The sequence below is a fragment of the Paramormyrops kingsleyae genome, chromosome 1, assembly GCF_048594095.1.
Source record: "Paramormyrops kingsleyae isolate MSU_618 chromosome 1, PKINGS_0.4, whole genome shotgun sequence".
Taxonomy (NCBI): Eukaryota; Metazoa; Chordata; class Actinopteri; order Osteoglossiformes; family Mormyridae; genus Paramormyrops; species Paramormyrops kingsleyae.
Genome location: NC_132797.1, coordinates 32,324,096 through 32,345,981, shown reverse-complemented (window position 1 = coordinate 32,345,981; position 21,886 = coordinate 32,324,096). Strand labels below are relative to the sequence as shown.

Sequence of the window (21,886 nt, the reverse complement as noted above, 5' to 3'; positions counted from 1 at the left end):
ACAAGGTAAAAAGTTATAGGGCTTTATCACATTGTGGGAAAATCTGGTCCCCACAATGTAATACTTACACACACACACACACACACACACACACACACACACACACATCCCTTCATCCATCACTCTATGATTCATAGACTTTCCAGAACATGGTCTGAGAAGATACCCTCTAGGGTAAACTACACACACTGGGCCTGAGAGCTGTAGGTCAAACAAGCTGGTGGGGGGCATCACTCCATCACTCAGAAGAGCAAGCAGAGTAAAGCTTGTGGATTACATTCAGATAAATTAATTTGGAGGGTGGGCAGAAACACACCCCCCCCCCAAGTCTCATGAGTGCTAAATCCCAGCATTTCAAACACAGGTTACTAGCTGGTGAGGTGAGTGGGAAGAATGAGCTTAAAAGCACGCCAGCTTTCACTGCATGGACACACAGCCAGCCTCCCACCACGCCTGTAATCAGTGCTCCAGCTCCCCTGAATTATGGAGCACTTGGTTCGGAAGCGGACAAACGATCATTTCCCAGAGAGAGCTACATCCGATTCGACAGGGTATGAAAACAATGTGCCCCCTAAAAATAGATCAGGGCCAAAGGAGAGGAGGGGAGGGCAAATCTGAAACATGAGCAGTGTTCAGAACACAACCTCAGTCACTGTCCATGTTAAAATACCCAACAGCATTCAGAACACCACCTCAGTCACTGTCCATGTTAAAATACCCAACAGCATTCAGAACACCACCTCAGTCACTGTCCATGTTAAAATACCCAACAGCATTCAGAACACCACCACAGTCACCATCCATGGTAAAATACCCAACAACATTCAGGACACCACCAAAGTCACCATCCATGGTAAAATACCCAACAACATTCAGGACACAGAAACAGGAGCTGTCCACATTGAAAGAGCCGTCCTCTCTTTCTTCATGCTTAATAGATTTTGAAAGAATAATTTTTGAACAAACACCACTGTTAAACTCTTCATTCACAGTAATTACTAGGGCTGCATGATTAATCGTAAAAAAACCTCAATCTTGATTCACACCTGTATGAGATCTGTGATTTCTAAATTACAACAGTTCTTCTGCTTTGTATTAGACCTACATCAGCCGGATCAAAACAAGCGCTCCTACTTTTCACCAGAAAGTCTCAAGCGTCCCTTAATTCTGCATTCTCTTTAAAAGGCGTATCAGGTACCTTACTTACCTTTCTTCAAGAAAGTACCAAAAGTACAGTACTTCAAGGTGGTTTTCCACTGGCATAAAAACTGGTACTGGCACTGAATGACATCGCAAAGTGAGGCAGGGAATTTTGTAATGAATTTGAAAAATGGCTTTGTATTATAGGGTTAGTCGATGTGTGATATTAATACCAACATCACATGTTGTGCACTTGCAATTCTTACCTCGCCAGTCAGCAAGATTAAGATCAGGCTTTTTCTTGCTTTCAATTCTGTATACGGACATTATAGTGCAGGGTGTTTAAGTTTCGCTAAAACATTTTTACTCTTCATAGGAAAAAAATGCTGATTTTGCATGAGCGCTGCATGCATTCTCTGAGACAATCATAATCATTTTCATCCTTGTTGTTTAAATCACTCCTAGACAGGTTTTTGAGAATTCATGTTGAACTCCTTTTTTGTTTTATAAATAGTAAAATATCCATTACAACAACATCACATTGCAATACTTAGAAATTTCCAAATACTGTGCTATGCTAGTATGTCATATATAGTATATTATATTTCTTGTCATGCTATACTGATCTCGTTCGGGGTTTTTCCGATCAGGGAGCAGTTAAAGCTTGGGCCACTTAATAATAATAATGGACAAATTATTATTATTATTATTATTATTATTATTGTTATTATTATTATTATTATTATGTTGTTGTTGTTAATAATAATATGTTAATAATATGTTAAGAAAATGTCCTTAAAAGAATAGCAAGGAATCTTTTTAATTGAAGCTAGATACTAAGGCAGGTCATTTTGAGAAGATTACTACAGCGGATGTTTCATGAATCTCCAAGTTTAACGGTCCTCAGCAGTCTGGCCAAATCCCAAAGCACATTTCCTGTCCAGAAGGTCTGCTTTCTCTGCCTAACACTAGCCTATCATATGGGAGTGAGCATGGGCTATGGACAATGTGGCAATTAACTATTTGCATTTAAACAACATGTTATGTTAGATTAATGTTTGGGCGCCACAGAATTTCTTACCTAATTTCTTTTGTGACATTCCAAACAAACGATTTTCAGCGCAACACAAACACAAGCTGACGATTCAGACAAAACCCAAACAGTGACCGTAACATCAGCTGAAAATACCCAAAGGTCTGTATGAGAATCAGAGTCAGTTTAAAATTAACTTCAGTTTAGTTGTTTTTACAATCCAATAATATAAACGTAAATTAATTAATCATTCGGTATTTTTTCAAATTTAATTACTTCCAAGCTTGCCAGATGTAGATGCTACCATTTAATGACATTAGAATTGCTGTCAAAGACACTCTGGCTTCTTCCTAGTGGTCAACTGTTTGTGATCACACACATGTGTGGTCACTATAGCTGTATCAGGACATGCTGTAATGCACCCAGAGGTTAAATTAATGAATTATAGCTATATGAAAGCCAAACTCCAGACCTTAAGGTAGACAAGGCCAGGCTTCAGAAAGCATACTCTCACTTCCTCCTACGTGAGGACCTGCATCATATCTGAGGGGCAGACAGGAAAAAACCAACTAAACAAATAAAAGAGAGAAAGGCACTGATGGCTGTAAGACAATAGGAGCAGGGGACAGCCTGCAGGAACGTTAGGCTGAAATAGGAAACATATCCCAGATCTGCTTTTATCATTATAATTCTCCATCCGTTATTATGTTCCAACTCAAAACCTTTTCCACCATGCTGTGGAGGAAAATAAATTAAGAAAAAAAGCGGGAAAAATTCAGGAGAGAAGGCTGGGGACAGATGCTCCTGATTAAAGCTATAAGGTCCCCCAAACTGTAACCTCCTGGATCCCAGAGGGAAACGACTCAAGAGAAAGACATCTGGCCTGAACGGCAAACATCCGCTAAATCGAGAGAAACATCCTGCATAAATGCTCATTATTTTGATGTTTAGACAGGGCACTGTCAGCTTCTCAGTTTGACAGTGGAGAGTTTAAGGGTGCCTGGTTCACCCAGAGATACATCCCAACTCTTGACGAGGCAGCACAAATGAACACAGACTAGCCCATGCAGCATCTCACTCAGGCCAACGCATGGACATTACTCATTACGAGGATTTAAAAAAAAAACACAGTCTGTCAGTCTGAGACAGAAGCGCTTCCCACATCGGGTTCAAAGTGCAGTGACAGGCATAAAGACAGCGAGTGCTTACAGAAAACGTAGACAAGCCACGTTTGGAACAATAAAAGTTAAAGAAGCGAGAGACACGGTCCCTCCAGTACAGCACAGAGCAGTCAGGTGGTGCAACCATGCCAGACACATTTACTAGCATTCTGACATGGCTGCAGGTCACAGGCAATGATACAGAACATTCCAGAATGTGCGTGGAAAGGAAGAGATATGAAAACCAGGAAATTACAGGCTGCCGCAGGCTTTACATCTACTCAGTAACAGAATCCATGAGAGCAGTCTAGTCAGACTGACCTCTACAGTTTGATAGTCTCCTTAAGCAAGACACTGTCGCGTTAGGAACAACATCAGGTCTGATAGAAGCTAAAACACGATGTGCTATAAGATTCATATGGCATCAACATAAGATTAAACTTACGAAAAAAATGCTTGAAAATGTTTGTCATGTCCATTGCGGAGTCTTCCAATGCCACACGTCTCCCCACTATGAGTGCACTACAATCTCATGTACACTGAGGACCTCAGCTATAAGCAGAGGTGTGCCCAATCCTGCCCATGTGACTCTCTCCAGCCAATGGGAGCAGAGGAGCCGCCTAGGAAATCCTAGGGTTTGGTCTTTCAAAATGAGAATTTAAGCACACATTCCCCAGTCTCCTATGAAGTATGCACCCTTATTACACTAATTGCCCTGCATTTGCCAATCATGTCCTGGTTCAGCATATTCCTTGTTATGATAGAAATTGACTGGTTTTGTACCTTTCTGGGTTCCTTACAATGGATTGTGAAGAGGACAATTTCATACAGCCACGGCTGTGCCTATGCGTGACTGTGGATGCCTGAAATTAGAAATCAATTGGCATATTTGTAGGAGCGCCAAAAATACTGTGTTGACTGTGTGCAATTCCATCATGGGCAGGAATTTTACGGTGCGTTCCATTTGAACTGGTAAGTCAGAATTTCCTAGTTCCTGACTGAAAATTTCAACTGGAATGCCCCCTGAAATCGGAGTTCCGACTTGGAAAGTCAGAGGAATCTCTACAACCTTCAATCTCAGAATTCAAGATGGCTGCACCCTTCATCAAGGGAAGTGATAGCTGTGGTAATATAGTGCCTCATTAAATCGGGTTGTACACACAGTACTGTCCAACCTTCATCTGTGGACATATTGCTACTGTCTATGTATGTGCAAAATACTGAGTAATACATTCTCAACAGGTACTGATAATTCTGACTGACAATGAACCTGGGTAGAATTGGTATTGCTAAATGTCTTTCCGACTTGTACTGGAACGCAATTAACTTGGGTGTGACATCATTCCCAGCTCTGACTTCCAGGGTAAATGGAATGCAGCATTACTGAAGCTCAGGATGTAATATGGGCCCTTATGTTGACCACAGATAATACCTCAGCAACACCATGAATACCCAGACCATAAGTACATCGATTCCATCCCATATTCTGTTCTGTACTGTAAGTTACAGCCAGTGGTGTGAGAAAGTTTGGGCTAGCAGGAGGGTCACCGAGAGTCTGGGTCCTGTCGTCAAGCTCCTTATAGACATAACACAATATGCTCTGCTGAAGATCCAAACAAGTTTCCTATTTAGCAGAAGATCCTGGTGGTTCTGTGGACTGGGAGTTCAAAGGCTAAACCAAGATAGTCCACCATCGCCCCTGATCTGGGAAAATTTCACCCAGGTGGCCCAATTAATGCCAAGCTCAATGATCTGCACACACGTGTGATCAAATCCTGAGTGCACGTGGTGGGGACCGTCGCTCGGTGCACTCGCATGACAAAGCCAAACCACGAAATGGTACAGCTCTGTTCCACGGCTGACAGGAAGTTCAACGACTGAGATCTCATTCACTAATACAAGACAGCCTCAGCAAAAGAAACTGAACCCAACGGCAACAGTTTCACTGCTACTGCTTGTAGCTGTTCTGCTTTTTTGTTTTTTGTTTTTTTTGCATATTAAGAGCATCTGGATTTGTGTTTTTTGTGGTTTTTTTATGCAAATTGTTTCCTGGGTTTTATTAAACATAAAAATACACACAAGCAAACCAGGAACAAGCCAACAATATCAGACAGTATCAAGCATTCAAACAGACATTACATTAACGTTAATAGTCCCTGCATGTATTTTAACTTACTGATAACTAAACCAAGCCTGGCAACTAGGGGTGCACCGATCGATCGGCCTCGATCACGTTAATTTGAGGGGATCAGAAATCGACCATATTCCCATGAGATCCACCGATCTTAGTTATATGCTTTTAACTCTTTGGGGTCGAGTATGTCGTCGACGACATCGCGTACTTTTCGCGTCTATTTCAGTTTATAAATATCTCGCTGAAATCTTAATGTATAATCATGAAAAAAACGCTGGCTAAATCCGTAATCTGTCTTCTTTTCAAAACGTCCATTGTCGGAAGTATTAAAGTTTTTTTAATTAGGTTAAATCGGCAAAAAAGTAAACCATGTCATCTTACTTTGTTTTACCTGCATCGGGGGCGTGTAGTACCGCTCTCACCCGAAGATCGCTATTCACATTCTAAATAGCCGCATTAGCGCGTATTCAAATCGCATTCGCATGGTAATTTGATTAACAGCGCAACGGTGAAACGCGATCCAGATACATCCCCTTTAGCGCCATAAAAGGGGGTTGGGGACGTGGCCAGGTGACAATGGCTCATTCATACACATGAAAGTTGCTACATATTCAATGAAAGGAGCCAGAAATAGTTACATGAGTTAGGTTTTTCTTATTTATTTATCCAAATTAATGTTGCATCTACACCATTTAGTCATCTTCATGTAGCCAAGACTTTGGTGATCAGATATCTGGGATCAAAACAAACTGCCAGCATTGCTTACTATGTACTTTTATAATGTTTCTGCAAGTGTTCCAAACTGCATTTTGCAATGTCTATACTTTGATGTCAAATTTCAAACTTAACAAAAATCTGACATATTTACAATATATATTAAAATAAAGATGAGTGTAATGGCAAAACAAATATATAAGAAATAATTTATTTGCCATGAATTAAGTGTGATGAAATGTGTGATCATGCCCCAGTCAGTGAAAGTGTGTTTCCTACCCCTAGGCCCCAGAGGGTTAAATCAGCCTTTTCTCCCATTCCCGAGAGAGGTGCAGTGCAGGCTGCCTCCCTCCCTATTTTTTGGACAAGTGTGTCATAACAGCTATATATATATATTTTTTTTTTTACAAAATTAGAGAAATTAAAGTCTGGAAGAAAAAATATGATTTTGTACTTCAAACAGCAATGCTCATTTATATGTTCATTTATATTTGAGGACACTACCTCATGTTTTGTGAGTATTCATATCAATTTACTCAATAAAAATGGAAATATTGAAGTAACTGTCTTTTAGTTATGAAAGAAACAAGATCGGCAAAAAAAAATCGAGATCGGCAGGTAAGGTTGCCTAAGGATCGGTGATCGTTGATCGGCCAGAAAACTGCAATCGGTGCACCCCTACTGGCAACCATTTATGTCTACCATTCTCAGATAACCCTGTAAGCATTGTTCCTTACTGATGTCTATATTTGATGACAACACAGACAAATACATGAGCATTCACTTTTTTACAAAGTAAACTGTGAGCCACTAATGGTGAGCAGGCTTCTCACCTAAGGTGTCCTTCAGGTTCTTGACGATGGAGGCCTTCTTGGCACTGTTCTTCCTCTCCACATAGTTGGAGGGCACAAAGCCCGTCCTGTTGGTGGAGTTACGCACACGCCACCATGACTTGGAGTCGTCCAGTAGCCAGAGCCGCTCGTTCTTCTTGATATCCAGCTCCTGATCCTGCTGGGCCACATAGTCAAATTTGGCCACAACAATCACCTCCTCTGTCATCTTCGGCTGGCCGCACCCCTGCTGGTTACAGAGCAGAGAGAGGTAGGGCATTAGGCCTCCAGAACCATTTCTACACACAACAAACACTGCATTCTCAACTGGAGGCCCTGAAGCATTCAGACTAAAAGTGCAACACCAGACATATACAGTTAACTGTAACATTGCCTTTCCCCATCCATCGTCTGATCGCTTATCCTGGTCAGGGTCACCATGGTATTCTGGAGGTTACCCCAGGCAGCACAGGGTATAAGGCAGGGTCCTGTCTTTGTGTATTACAGATTACAGCCCCGTGTTACATCACCTGCCCTGCACCTAGTAATTATTTAATATAATTGGCAGACTGTAAGTGAGTTATGTAAAAACACTTTGATCCTCACCTTCAAGAACTCTTCACCTACGTAAGCCCTTGATGAGCTTTTGAAAGCATCATTGCGAACTGCGAGATGCCTTTGGGAGGCCTTACAAGCGTCATCCGTGCATGAAAAATTATTGTGGTTAGAGTCTAACTGTCGGCCTGCTGAGAATTTCACACGAGTTTCGTATTGGTTCAGATGAGGAGCGAGAATTAACACTCTCCTGCATTGATGAACGCGACTGAAAAAGAAAGCACATTAATAGCCTGAAGACCACATTCGGCTTGTTACTGCTGTTTATAGCAGCCAGTTACATCAAGGCAGTGAATGCTTGAGCTGGAGGATCAATCAAGACATAAACATCCTGAGGATCTCCAGAACAGCTCAGTGTGAAACACATGACTAGGGTGGCAAAATTCTGGGAATTTTCAAAGTTGGAAACATTCCATGGGAACTAACAGGAATATATGGGAATTAATGGGAATAAACTGGAAATTTTCAAAATTACAGGTCAGCCTATAAGAGGGAACTTAAATGTAGTTGGAAAAAACATCTTGCAATGCTGCACTGATTGAGTTTAAAAATAATAACTCACAATCTCTCAGACACACAGAAATCATATACTTAACATCATAATCGCAAGACGCCAAACTTGAGGACAATAATAGTGATAATTGTGTAACCAATTGCTTGTGAGTAATATGTGTGCATAAAAACACACAAACATTCCAATTTTGAATATTTACAAAATTCCGCAGCTCGACTTCCCATGGAAAGTTTCTGGAAAGTTTTTGGAAATTTACCAGATATATTCCACCCCTTTGCATACTTACCGCAGCTTGGCCTTTCACCTCATCTTCTGTATACTCAAATGTGTGCATATAAGTAGTAGAAAGTAGAAACTAATAGTATCTACAAAACTGTGGTCTCCAAAATGACCAGCAGTTGGTGGTGCATAATAATTTCCCAAAATGTCCCTGTTAAAATTTCCATGGAAACTTTCCGGAAATTTTCCACTCCTTTGCAATCCTATGCATGACAACACTGTCTTTGGGTGCAATCCAAAAATAAATCTGAGAAGCACAAGTCAACCATCTTAAACTATAATGTGTATACCACTGAGTCAATTCTCATACTGGCAATTCTGTTTTACAAACATGTCTATGGGTAAATGTAAATAGAAGGGCACATATCTAGTAACCTGCAAGCTCTTGCACTTGAAGGGTTTACAGGCTGTGCTCATACCGAGATTATAGTAGCAGCAGGGACCTCAGAAGGCCAGTTCATACTTTACTTTTCCACATGCACTTTTAGCTGAGGATGGTTGGGCATGCGGCAGCTTGTGTTCATGCTACGTTTGGTTGCAGTCAGTGCAGGCATAGAGCAAAAATATTCCACTAGACCAGTAACGGGCAGATGTATCACAACAAACACAAATATAAGCAGTGTAGTGAAACGGGTAAACTTCTATGAACAGATTTAAAGTTATTAGGCTTGGGTGGTATTACAGTAATACAGCATAGTGCTTTATTTTGAAATCCTTATGACACAATTAGCGAGGATCCCCACATTGAATTTTATTGCCAAGATTTCTAAATGTCTAAATATTTGCTTTTTAAAATTCTGTATACTGTGGTGTAATGCTTGGACAGTATGAAAAATTAGATATGTGGGTAACTCTGACTCTCCTCATACAGCTGCTCACCATAACTAGTACAACAGAGACAACAATTATTCTTCCTTCACTTTTTCATTGTTGACCACCGATCTATGAAATTCAGTGCCGCCACCTACTAGGAATATCTAGTCGGTCAATAATCTTGCTCATGCTTAGTCAATGCATGCAGACGCACCATTTCCAGTAGAGAAAAAAAAAAACTGGCCAACACGCACACCGACCACAGCCATCCGCAGCCAACCCCTGATGTCAAAATTCACATCACTCCTCCTCATGTGTGACAAAGTGAAGTATGAATTAACTGTAAGTAGCGGGGACCCTCCCATTTGCTGCAATTTTTAAAATCTAATTTCATAAAAACTGTCATAGTATAAGGAATGCATATGACCATATGCATAAAATCTGCGTTAAACACAGTGGGATCTGCATTGGCATGACACTTGTGGATCTCCTTAGTGCCTTCTTTATTGTGCAACCCAAAAAACACACACACTTCAGCTCTGTGCATTGCAGGAACCGGTCCAACAATTTCAGATTCAGCCATCGGTGGTAATGTTACTAGTCAGCAAGGTTTGCTAATTCAAATGTTAGTGGTATGCCCTGATGCTTTTTCCTGTCTCAGTCTATGTTGTTGTGTTGGAGTGGAAGAGACAAACTGCTGAAGATTGATTACAACATTACTGTTAACGCCAATACAAGCGGAATGTGAACACACCCTTAATGTTTTTGAATTAATTAATGAATGAGAGCGAAAAACTATTATAGTTAAGGTCAAACCAACCACTTGTCCACTGGACCTAATCCCCACTAAGCTTCTTAAAGAATCCCTGGCAATTCTGGAAAGACCTATAACTGCCATAATGAATGCATCCTTGTCATCAGGTGATGTTCCTGGCCAATTTAAAGTAGCAGTAATCAGGCCATTACTGAAGAAGCCAAGTTTGGATCCACAGGAGCTCAGCAATTACAGACCTATCTCCAACGTGCCATTTTTGTGAAAAGTTCTGCAGAAGACTGAGTGAAGCTGAGGAGCAACTTACTTGGTGAGACACGACATACTGAATAGGTTCCAGTCAGGCTTCCGTCCGGGACACAGCACTGGAACTGCCATAACTAAAGTTGTAAATGACATAACAATGGCAACCGATGCTGACAGTGCAACTGTGCTAATGCTTCTGGGCCAAAAGTGCAGCTTTTGACACGGTTGACCATTCTATCCTATTAGAAACACTTAAAAGTGAATGGCGTTGAAGTAGTTTAAATTGTATTTGACTAATCGTTATCAATGTTCAAGTGTCAGATAATTGTAAACTGTCAGCTGAAAACCTTTCATAACTTAACGCTCATGCAACGCAAATTTTATAATCTCCACATTCCACTCCAAAGGGTTGAACTTTTCCCTCAGCAGCTCAGCCCATAACATCTTAGATACAAGCCTCTCATTCAAATCACATGTGGATACAGTATTGAAGGTATGCTTCCTACAGTGACACAACATCGCCAAACTGCGACAATTTCTAACTATACAAGATAGAGAGATACATGGCTTTGTATACAGTAGGTTAGAATACTGTAATGATCTGTCATCTGGGAGCACACATTACACATCACACATTAAATACCTTGCAGCATATTCAAAAGGTAGCAGTTCAAATTGTCACCAGGAGCAGGAAGTTTGAATACATAACCCCTGTTCTTTGTTCCCTGCATTGGCTTCCTGTTAGGTTTAGAGCTGACTTCAAAGTTCTCCTATTTACATATAAGGCACTTAAAGGTCTAGCTCCTGCCTACCTGACAGAATTACAAGCCGCATTGTCCACTCAGATCACAGAATGCAGGTTTCCTTGTTGTTACACATATAAATAAAGTGACAGTGGGCGGGAAAGCATTCTGCTACACCGTCCCTATGATGTGGAATAGTTTACCAGCCTATGTTTGGGATGCCAATTCAGTCTCAGTCTTTAAATCTCGAATGAAGACCTATTACTTCAGTTTAGCTTACCTGCAACCTAACACATAACTCAGTAACTATGGCTGCTGGTGCTGCTGTACATACTATTGTTTATCTACTATGCTTGTCCAATAATGTATCAATGCATGTTCTGACCATCCATGCTATCTGGCTTCCCACATGTCAGGGTGGTGCCTGGGGTGGACACCATCTGAGCTGGAGTCCGGGTTCAGTCTCATGGAGGGGTGACACTGATACAGTTCGTAGGTCCCATTCGCATTGTGGGTGCAGCCTTCAAGCTGTCACCCTACACAAGGCAACGTGGGTAACGGACTCATTGATGGACTTTGGCTTGATCCTTAATCACAGCTTACACCTTGCTTCTAGCAAGCATGTCCACTCTTTTCTGTTCTCAGTAACGCTAGTATGTTCAGGGGGGGTTGGGCAGCCAGTTCACCTTGGACCCCCAGAGGTTTTTTTTGTCCTTCGGAATTTTTGGTTCCTCTCCTCCGTTGTCTTCTGGCTTTCTTTAATTAATTTCTTTCTTTCCTTTTCCCTGTTCTGTATTACTCTCTCTAATGATGTTCACATCCATGTAAAGCGCTTTGGGACGACTATGTTGTGAAAGGCGCTATATAAAAATAAATTAAATATCTAGCAGTCAGGGTTTAAAACACAACACAAAATGAACCACTGTCTGCCTCGAATATTTGGATGTAAACTATTAAAAAATGGATACAGTGTTTTTGAGAATCAAAACAGTATCACAAAACATTGCAATGCTGAAGTATATAAATATTTCCTTACACCCGTACCTTCCACAAGGAGATCTTTCCACACAGCCATAATCCAACCCAACGTCCGAAACATTGTTTGGCATTAATAATTAACATGATCCCTAACCCCAAGCTATAATGAAAAATTACTTCTTTGAGAAATGGGGCCTATTTAGAGTAACTAATCATGAACTTAACAAGGACACACAATGTGCCTTCAATACCATGATCATCCCTGCAAACCATTGAGGTCTTACCTTGCCACATCAAAGCCGGTCAGCTTCAGAGTAGTGATATTCCACACGGGTCTGTAAAAATGAATCCATGTGTAAACAAATATGGAGCACTAGAACAGGCATGGCGTAGAGGGGGGGGGATTTGGTGGAGGTCATCATTCCAACGCAGATTAGCACTGATCCTGCACAGACAACTCCTGACGAGTCTAATTTTACCGTGACTAACTTGACAAAATACTGCTTGAACATCCACTGCCTTCCTAAACTGAAATGCACAGGAATTCCTCACGCTTGTACAGATTTGTCCAATCTTAATAATAAGTAGGTTAAGCTTCAGAAAGGGAGATAAGGCAGATAAGGGACATTAAAATGCTTTCTACAGAATGATAGTCACCCAGCTTAAAACCCTTCAGATTACAGCTCAGGATTTTATTTGAATTATAAAAGCTGAAGGTTTAGAATCTAAACCATCATTTTTGTAAAACTTAGAATGTGGTGAAAAACCACCATATTTCAGCTTTTTTTTATTCTGAAGAATAAATAACCTCATTACAGCAGCCAAGTGCAAAGACTGCAAAAATGTGTATGGTCATGTATACATACCACTGTAGGGACCAAATATCCCCTCTTATAAACCTATTATTTTGATGTTTTGCGCACCATTTTTTCAGTGCCCAAAAGGGGAAACGCAATTTTATAAAAATCACAGACTGCATTCAAAAAACTAAAAAAGTCAAAGTATTTTGCTTGGTTACTTACGGTTAACATTAGGGCTGGGTAGGGGTCATTGTTGGGAATAGGGTTATGCCCATAGAAATGAATAAACCGTCCCCACAAAGATATGAATATAAATGTGTGTGTGTGTGTGTGTGTGTGTGTGTCTGTGAGCGGGTTTACCTATCCTTATGGGGACATAATGTCCCCATAACGTGATAAATATCTGTTTTTTTTCCCCTTATGGGGACCGGTTTCCTGGTCCCCATAAGGGAAAACTCCATTTTATAAAAATCGGTGACTGCTATGAAAAAACTAAAAATGCAAAAACTCTTGTATTTTGTTAGGTTACTTATGGTTATGGTTAGGGCAGGGTAGGGGATAAGGTTGTCATAGATAGCGTTAGCATTTTTCCCATTGAAACGAATGAGTGGTCCCCATAAGGATATGTTTACCCTACATCTGTGTGTGTGTGAGTGTGTGTGTATATATGTGTGTGAGAGAGAGAGATTGTGTGTGCATGCCAATGCGTGTGTGCGCTTGCATTTGGTCCGAGCCCTGACCACCCCCCCCCCGCCCACCACGAAACCTTACGCAGACCCACAGAGCACTCAAATCCTATGCCAATCTCTTTTATGAGTAATGAAGCATGGCTCCTTAAATCCTGCGGTTTCCTAGAGAACCAAGACTTACCATAGAAACAGGCCAACCGCAAAAAAACCCTCATGGAAACTGCAGATATGTGTCCATGTAGTGACACATAAGTGATCCCATGAAGTAAAACCAAACACTTGAAGGGTTAGATAGAAAGAGATAGATAGATAGACAGACAGGAGGACAGACAGACATGTCAGAGAAAGTATCATAGGAAATTCCATAGTAAAAATATAAACAGTGGGTTGTTCAGAGTGTTTTTATGTAAAGCAGAGAAAACTGAATTTGTTTTTAAATGAATTATTATTAAACCTGCATGACACAAACACAATTAATTAGGAACAGTTGTAAACCAAAGGCAATCCAAATAACCAAACCAAACCCAAGAGGTGCTTAATTGTATATGTAAAATAAAAATTCAAAAAGAAGACTGCATCATAGCAGTCGTAATGAACTAAATCCCATCTAAATCTGGTGTTCTCCACTACCCAGGATGGCTGCACACCTGTAGTGATAAACATCCCCATAACATTAGTTATATTTTTTTGCCCAGTCTGAATGTCCTGGCACTTTAAGTGACACAAGGAAACTAACTTGCAAAAGTTGTTTCTGCCTTGCTCTGGATGCACACAAACTCAGATGATGTCATCTTGAATCAATTGGCATGTTTGATGTGTTTCCAGCAATGTATCGGAGTCAAAACATACTCTTGGTCTTTTCGACTATGTTCTCTCTCCAGTGCTGATGTAATTTATTGGGAAACCAAAATGTTCCCAAACCCCCAATTATAACCAGCACTAGTTGTAACCAACTCACAGCAACAATTAGCACATGTGTTGAACATCTACTTCTGAATTTAGCCTTTGCCCATGTGAAGAAATGTATTCCTTCGTTTCATTGTGCATTCCAAACTGAAAATGATGTATCAAACAGCACATGATGAATATGTGTACCGTTAGAGCCCAGTACGCACCCCTCCTTCCAGCCAATAGAGAGACAGACTCACATCTTGACGGCCTCCATCCAGACTGAAAGCACACAGTAGTCTGCACAGTTAATAAAGGCGAGCAGCAGATGTGGCCAGAGCACATGGAGCAGGTGTTCCTGTGAACAGCCGTTTTACATGAGATGCTAAAGCATTTAGGACGAAAGAAAAAGAAAAAACAGCATCTGGCTTCAGGGACTCGAAGATGCAGCTGCATAACAAACAGCTCTACCGTACAAACTCCCTCTCCCGCTCCCTCCCCACACAGACCCCCCTCCCCCCACTCCATGGTCCTCATCCATAACCCCCCTAGGGAATCCCAGAAGAGAGGATGGCCATTTATCTCCTGACATGTTGTGGCTGCTTCCCTCTGATGTTAAATCTCTTTGGTACAACATGATGTGCAGTGAAAAGAGAAAGAAAAAAATAACAAGAAATATGGGGCGACAAGCAGCTGTTTCCATAACATTGCAGTTGGTACCAGAACAATGCGCCCCATGCAATCTGGGTGTTGCTAAGCTAGCTTCCCCTCCGTAGCGGCCGGGAGGAAGCCACTAACCACTTCCTCAGGTGGTGTGCTGTTCTACGTTTGTCGAGTGTGTGTAACATATACTGAAGAGGCCCCGTAGCAATATGGGAGAGAGGAGGGTTAGGGCAGGGGAGTGGCAGGCCGAGCTCATGGTTGGAGTGTTACACGTCACTGCAAAACAGTCACTGCACACATGGGTCTAAATAAGCGGCAGTTATAGGTAACTTCGCGAACAGGCAGATTAAATCCTTTACAGCATAAAACGTTACATACTCATAGCCACTCATGCTCATCCTGCCAGGGTGTGGGCAGGGAGAAGAAGTGTGACGTCCCTATTTAAGGGCCAAAGGATCCCGATCCTACTAAGGCAGGGAATTGGCACAGATGCCAATTCAATTCAATTCTGATTCACAAGCTACTGATTCAATTCAATCTGATTCGATTCTGTATCAATCCAATAGAAATGAGATATGAAACACTATATAGCAGCTTTCTATATTTGGATAAATTATTAAAAAGCTCTAAATGGAACACAAATTACAAATGAAGAGTTACTGGAAACAAATTCTGAAATTGATTAAAGACCAAAGGCTTTTATGGGTATAATTCCTTGAAAACAAAACCAGCCTGTCTCTTTCAAAGCACAAAACATAGCTGGAAAAAAACTGACTGAAAAGAATAGCTGAAAATAAAAACTCACATGCCATGTTTTAGACAGACTATAATTTACAGATGTGCACCAAAACATAAATTACAATCTTTTTATTTGAGGATCACATGGGTATTGTTTAGGGCTGGAAATTGGCCCTGACCTCACAATTAGATTTGATTTTAATTCAGAAGTGCCCAATTGGATTCCATTTTGGACTATTCAATATACATTTTAGACACATTCACTAATGCATGATCAAACCAGATCTGTTGTAAAAACAATGACAACAGGCAAAGTTGATAAGGAATGGGAAAATATGTAGCATTTTTGGTAATGAAGTTTTCTTCATTTTTTTAAAGAAGAAATAGTGGGAAACTCGAAACATAAAACGTGAATGGTAACATGTCCCTGCAAAGAATATGCGTGTGTCATTTTACGATGATCTCAGGTAAGTACTTCCCATAAACACTGAGCAAACTCCAAAACAGGGTTGTGGTTGGCGTTGTGGTTGGGGTTGGGGTTGGGGTTGTCCTTCTCCATGGGGAGGACAACCTCCCATCTCTTTCCTCCCTAACCCCCCCCCCCCCCAGAGAGATTGCCACTGTGTCCGAATTCAGGCCTGCATCCTTCATGGGATGCGGTCTATGTAGCCTTTGTAGGCTGCATCCATCATAAGGTTTGTGCAATGAATCTTGGGAGCTCGGCAAAAGAATAATGCATTTCCAGGCTTGATTTGAAAAAGCCTTCGAAATAGGACAGCTTTGCAGAGTCACTGTGACACATTCGGCCTAAGAAGGATGCAGCACCTGAATTCGGGCAGCCTACAGTTCCTTGAGGAGAAGGCAGACCCCCTGTTTTTTCCCTTCATTTCTTGACAGTCCTAGAGCGAATGGGCTGTAATGACAGGCTTTTGTGCCAATCCTGCTCCAAAGCCCTGGATGAGACGATGTGCACTTAAAAACGTAGGTAAATAGAAGGGTTCCACAACAAAATCCAGGGACATGGACAAAAAATATGACACAAGGTTCCAAAACAACATTCCGGATCGTCATCCGTCATTTTCATCTCCCCTGTGAGAAACTGGGCTGATCAGACCTGGACCGAGAAGCCGAAACCACAAGAGTGATGCAGTAGGCTTCAAATGCAAACCTTGGCCAAAAACACTTAGCAATGCAGCCAGGCTCCACCCACACAGCACAGACATAATGATAGTGGGTCTGAGCGTGAATCCGCTCTACATTTCCCCTACCATACCAAACAACCCCTACCATTTAGCCCATTTTACAGGGCAGTCACTTAAATTTAAATTTAAATTAAATGATCTTTTATTTTCCATTTCCACAAGTAAAAAGTACAGGTACATTGGAATGCTTTCCCATCTTTCCAATATCCCATCTTGTTCCCGGTGCTCATCCGGGTTCACTGGATTCCCTACCCCAGTCTAACAACATGCTAAGTTGAACTGGAGTTTCCAAAATTGACCCTAGGTGTGAATGGTGTGTGTATATGTGCCCTATGATGGGTTGGTGCCCCACTTCCTGAATAGGAGCCAATATTCCATTACCCTGCATAGGACAAGTGAGTAGAGAAATTGGGATGGATAGACATATAGTGGTGAAGCTTAGGGTCTGTGCACAGGGTCTACAGTCCATCCAGTGTCCCTGGAGCATTTTTCAGGGGTTTAAGGGCCCTGCTCAAGTACCTTGCGGGGTATGAGCTGTGGTGCTGGTGAGTTCAATAATACCATTGCGCTGATACGTAATGCAATGCTCGCACAGACATGAGGAAAAGGGGAGGGGAGGGGCTGCATTCCAATGACATCATGGTCGGAGAGAAAAAGAAAAAAAAACCAAGCAGCCATCAGAGATGAAAGTGGTGTATCTAAAACAATACAGTCAGACAGTTACCCACATTGTGCCCTGAGGTATTTACCCAGATCATCAGGGCTCAGCCTCAGAGGGACCACAGGGTCCCATGCCCCAAGCAAAGACATGGTTTGACGCCAGTAGTGAAAAGGAGGATTAAATTCCAGGGCATAATATAGGCTTTAATATCAGAGTTTAAAATGACACTGTAGTAAAGATCCTTGCTGTAAATTCCATTCTATTACTCTCGGTTTCTGAACAGCAAAATGTTTGTCAAACCATTTATTAAAATACATTATACATATATATTTCATAGCCTGAAAGTAATGTCTACTGGGGACCCTGATGAGCCAGAACAAGGCCATAACTGGCCTACCTGACAGAATTACTTCAAGTTTACAAGCCACATCTTCCTCTCAGATCACAGAATGCAGGTTCCTTGTCGTTCCACATATAAATAAAGTGATATATTGTGGAATGGTTTACCAGCCTATGTTCGGGATGTCGTTTCGGTCTCGGTCTTTAAATCTCGACTGAAGACCCATTACTTCATTTAGCTTACCTGCAACCTAACACAACCTAACTATGGCTATTGGTGCTGCTGTACATGTCATTTTTATCTACTATGCTTGTCTATGTGTCTCTCTGCCTTCCCATAAGTCTCGGTGGTGCCTGGGGTGAGCACATCTGAGCTGGAGTCCTGGTTCAGTCCCATGGAGGAGTGACATCGCGAATGGGACCTACGAACTGTATCATTGCGGGTGCAGCCTTCATGGCCACCCGACACAGGCCAACATGGATAACAGACTCATTGATGGACTTTGGCTTGATCCTTAATCACAGCTTATGTCTACCTTTTAGCAAGCATGTCCACTCTTTTCTGTTCTCAGTAACGTTAGTATGTTCAGGGGGGGTTGGCCAGCCAGTTGACCTTGGACCCCCAGAGGTTTTTTTTCTCCTTACCTGGGAGTTCTTGGTTCCTCTCCTCCGTTGTCTTCTGGCTTTCTTTAATTAATTTCTTTCCTTCATTTTCCCTGTTCTGTATCTCTCTCCAATGATGCTGTAATGTATCACAACACATCCATGTAAAGCGCTTTGGGACAACTGTGTTGTGAAAGGTGCTATATAAAAATAAATTGAATTGAATTGAAAGAAAACATCCAGATTCTGCCTATCTATGGAAATTTCCTAAAATGGTCAGAAGCGGCTTAAGAACCAAACACGGAATGCGCTGTGAGATGCAGACACCCCGCATTCGGTTTCTGGGGTATGAGCAGGTGGCATCTCTATGCCAGTCCAGCACCATGCAGCTCATGGATCTGTGGTGCATTAACACTCGGTGATGCCTCCTTTATAGATGGACCAGTGAAATAACAGGCTCCAGTGAAGGCAACTCAAGCTCACAGAGGGCTGGAATGCCAACGAGTCTGCTCCCAGGCTATTATTAGACATTACATTATTAAGTTGTAATACACAGAAGTGTTTAAAAGGTTATAAAAAGAGTGTTTGTGGTTGAAAAGTCTGGCATGAGTAGACAGCAATAGATAAGGAAGTGAAAGACAAGGCACTTTAATCTTAAGACACTGAGACCCGCACCAAGGCACAAGATTTCTGAAAACCATAAATCTGAAATCATACAAACAGAATATAGATTTGCCGTCTGAAAGAGTTTGCAACCATGAACACGTACATTTTTTGTTTCACCTGAATTGATTTGTATAGAAAATAACGTATACAGTTGTTAAAAAGCGGAAACTTCGACCAACATGAAATCACCAATAAACGACTTCTATTTATTCAACATTTTATAAAATGCATACTACGATTAAAAATATCTAGCTTTACGGTTTCAGGACAGAACAGCCACTCTGTTATGAACATTATGGTTTTTTGAGTGTTAGTAGTGTTATAACAGTAGCTAACAACACAATAGCGCAAACAAAATGGCCGCATACACCAAAGTAGTTCTTGCTTGTTCATTGGCGTGGGAAAAGGCGGTTCTAGTGTTATTAGGAGGGTAATAAGCGTTACCTGCAAGATCGCTATTTTTCTTTTTGCTGCAAATGTTTTCATTATTACTTTATTTAACTTGACACATCACATCTTTAAATTCTCATCCTTGCATTAGAATATAGACCAGTTAATACTGATGGTATCTCATGCTGCGTCATATGTTGTAAAATTACTACACACTGAATATTGAACTGAAGCTTGACATTAAAAAAATAAAATCGCAAATCAAATCATAATCGCAATTTCTGTCAGAAAAATCACGATTCAATATTTTCCCCAAATCGTGCAGCCCTAAAACAGAATGAGCAAAAACCAGGAACCAGGAGCTTAAGAAATCCACTTGCTGACTTTCCAACAGCACTTCACTTATAAATAGTTAATAAATTAAATTCCCTCATGGGTGTTCATTTTCAGTTTTACTTCAGGGTAAAGTCCCACACGCATGTTTCCACTCATTTGAGATACTCATCTATAGCTGCACATTGATTTTTACATCCATGTGCTAATTCTATCAACAGAAGACCTTAGAAGGTAGAACCTTAAACATGAACTTTACTTTCACCCACCCCAATCTCCCACAAGAAGGAAATGGAGAGAAAAACATAGGATAAAGATGGTGGTTAATGGTTAACACATTTACCGCTGATCCTGATTTCAGTCAATGCAGAACCCTAATTGAGAGCAAAATAACTTCTGTCGCTGTGGATTTTAAACTCTGTTTACTGAAGTGTATCTAAAGGCAGTCATAAAAAGTATTCCCAAAAACAGAGCAAAAAGTAAGTATGTTATAGTCCCGGTCTTGGCTGGAAGATGACAGTATTCCCCAGATGACTCTCAGAGGGGAACCACTGGGCCAGCTGGTCTGACAAAAAGATAAATAAATAAGAGCCAGGGGAGCAAGAAAGGAGAGGACCGTGGGAGACAAGGGTCCCCAGAGAATCCTAAGTCACGCCACTGAGAGTGTGTTCACTGTTAGTACCCATGCTAATGCAGAAAACACTGCCAGAAGATTTATTTAATAAGCACACCCCCACTCCAAGCTGCACATGGAACTGACCACCATCTAGAAGCTTCTTTCCCTGCCAGTAATAGAGAGAGCTCTCAAATGATACAGTACCAATGTTCCAGGTCACTACTACCAAACCCAAGTGCTTTTAAACATACAACTCATTGCAGGAAACTAATTCTTTTATATTGTTTTTTTCCCATTATCATTATTTCAGCTGCATAATTCCAAATCCAGATATAACCACAAACTGGAGCAAACCACAATGGTTAATTTAATAACTAATTGGTAATTAGAGAGAAGGATGAGAAACTGGGGAACTGAGATCATCTGCTACACCCACGGATGTCCCCATTTGCTGAGCTGAAGCAGGGGTGCCATTCCAACCAGGGAAAAGTGCTTGTGGGAGTGGAAAAAATCCTCCCCTATGCGGTGGGAGAACCCTCGAATGATATGGCTTCTTATGCAGACAAGCCTTCAGCTCCAATCACACCCCAATTTCAGATCAATCTAACATATGACGATAAACAACAGACTCCTTCTATAAGGGCTCAGCATTAATGGGTATCTGTCAATAGGTTTCTGAATAATTACTGCATGGCCACGCCAGCTGTGCCAAAGCAACGCCCTTTCTGCACAGTGAAGCACTTCATGTGCCTTATTACCCATTAACAGGCCTTGTCACGGGCGATGCTTTCCAGCTCTGGGGACGGAGCCCCGCCCATTTATGTGTCTGTAATGCCTGTCACATTAACGATGCATAGGCCGCCCTCTGCATTGCAGGGGGATAAACCTTGGCATGTTCCTGCAAGAACAAAGCAGTGCACAGAAACGACCCCCCACCCGTCGTAGCTTTTTTTTTTTTTTTTTTTTTTTTGGGGGGGGGGGGGGGTAGTATTGTGGATGTTACAGCCACAATCCCCAGGGCTGAGCAAATGAGCCAAAATCCAACACACTCATCCCGCTGCCTATTCATCCACTATTCTCCCTTGTGATTTTATACATTTGGATAAGATGTCAAAATCTAGCAATAAGAAATGTCCTCAAGGATGTCACAGTAATGTTTTTTTAAGGAATTACTCCATTTCCTTTACCAAACGCTACTCGGTCTTGTTAAAGTCATCGTTTTCCCCTTTCAGCAATTAAAAATACCTATTTAATCTATAGCATTGTCTGCCTCTATCAGAGTTTCACCAGAACCCCTCTGCGAAGGGAAATGGGGCCAGAAGATGGG

At 41.4% G+C, this 21,886-nt stretch overlaps 1 protein-coding gene across 8 annotated transcripts in view; it reads right to left on the bottom strand.

Annotated features, from left to right (window-relative positions):
* The window catches only part of LOC111840703 (SH2/SH3 adapter protein NCK1-like), a 32,492-nt gene that overhangs the window by 9,048 nt on the left and 1,558 nt on the right, over nt 1-21,886 (bottom strand). Inside the window, exons 2-4 of one of the 8 annotated variants that reach the window (XM_023805802.2) lie at nt 18,597-18,693; nt 12,256-12,306; nt 7,015-7,261 (exon numbers count right to left, since the gene is read on the bottom strand). In XM_023805802.2, coding sequence (XP_023661570.1) covers nt 7,015-7,240 — 226 coding nt within the window. In that variant the 5' untranslated portion in view covers nt 7,241-7,261; nt 12,256-12,306; nt 18,597-18,693. Of the gene's footprint in view, nt 1-3,778; nt 4,004-7,014; nt 7,262-12,255; nt 12,307-18,596; nt 18,694-21,886 lie in introns of those variants that run through there. The other 7 variants (XM_023805804.2, XM_023805805.2, XM_023805803.2 and 4 more) reach the window with 7 other exon arrangements.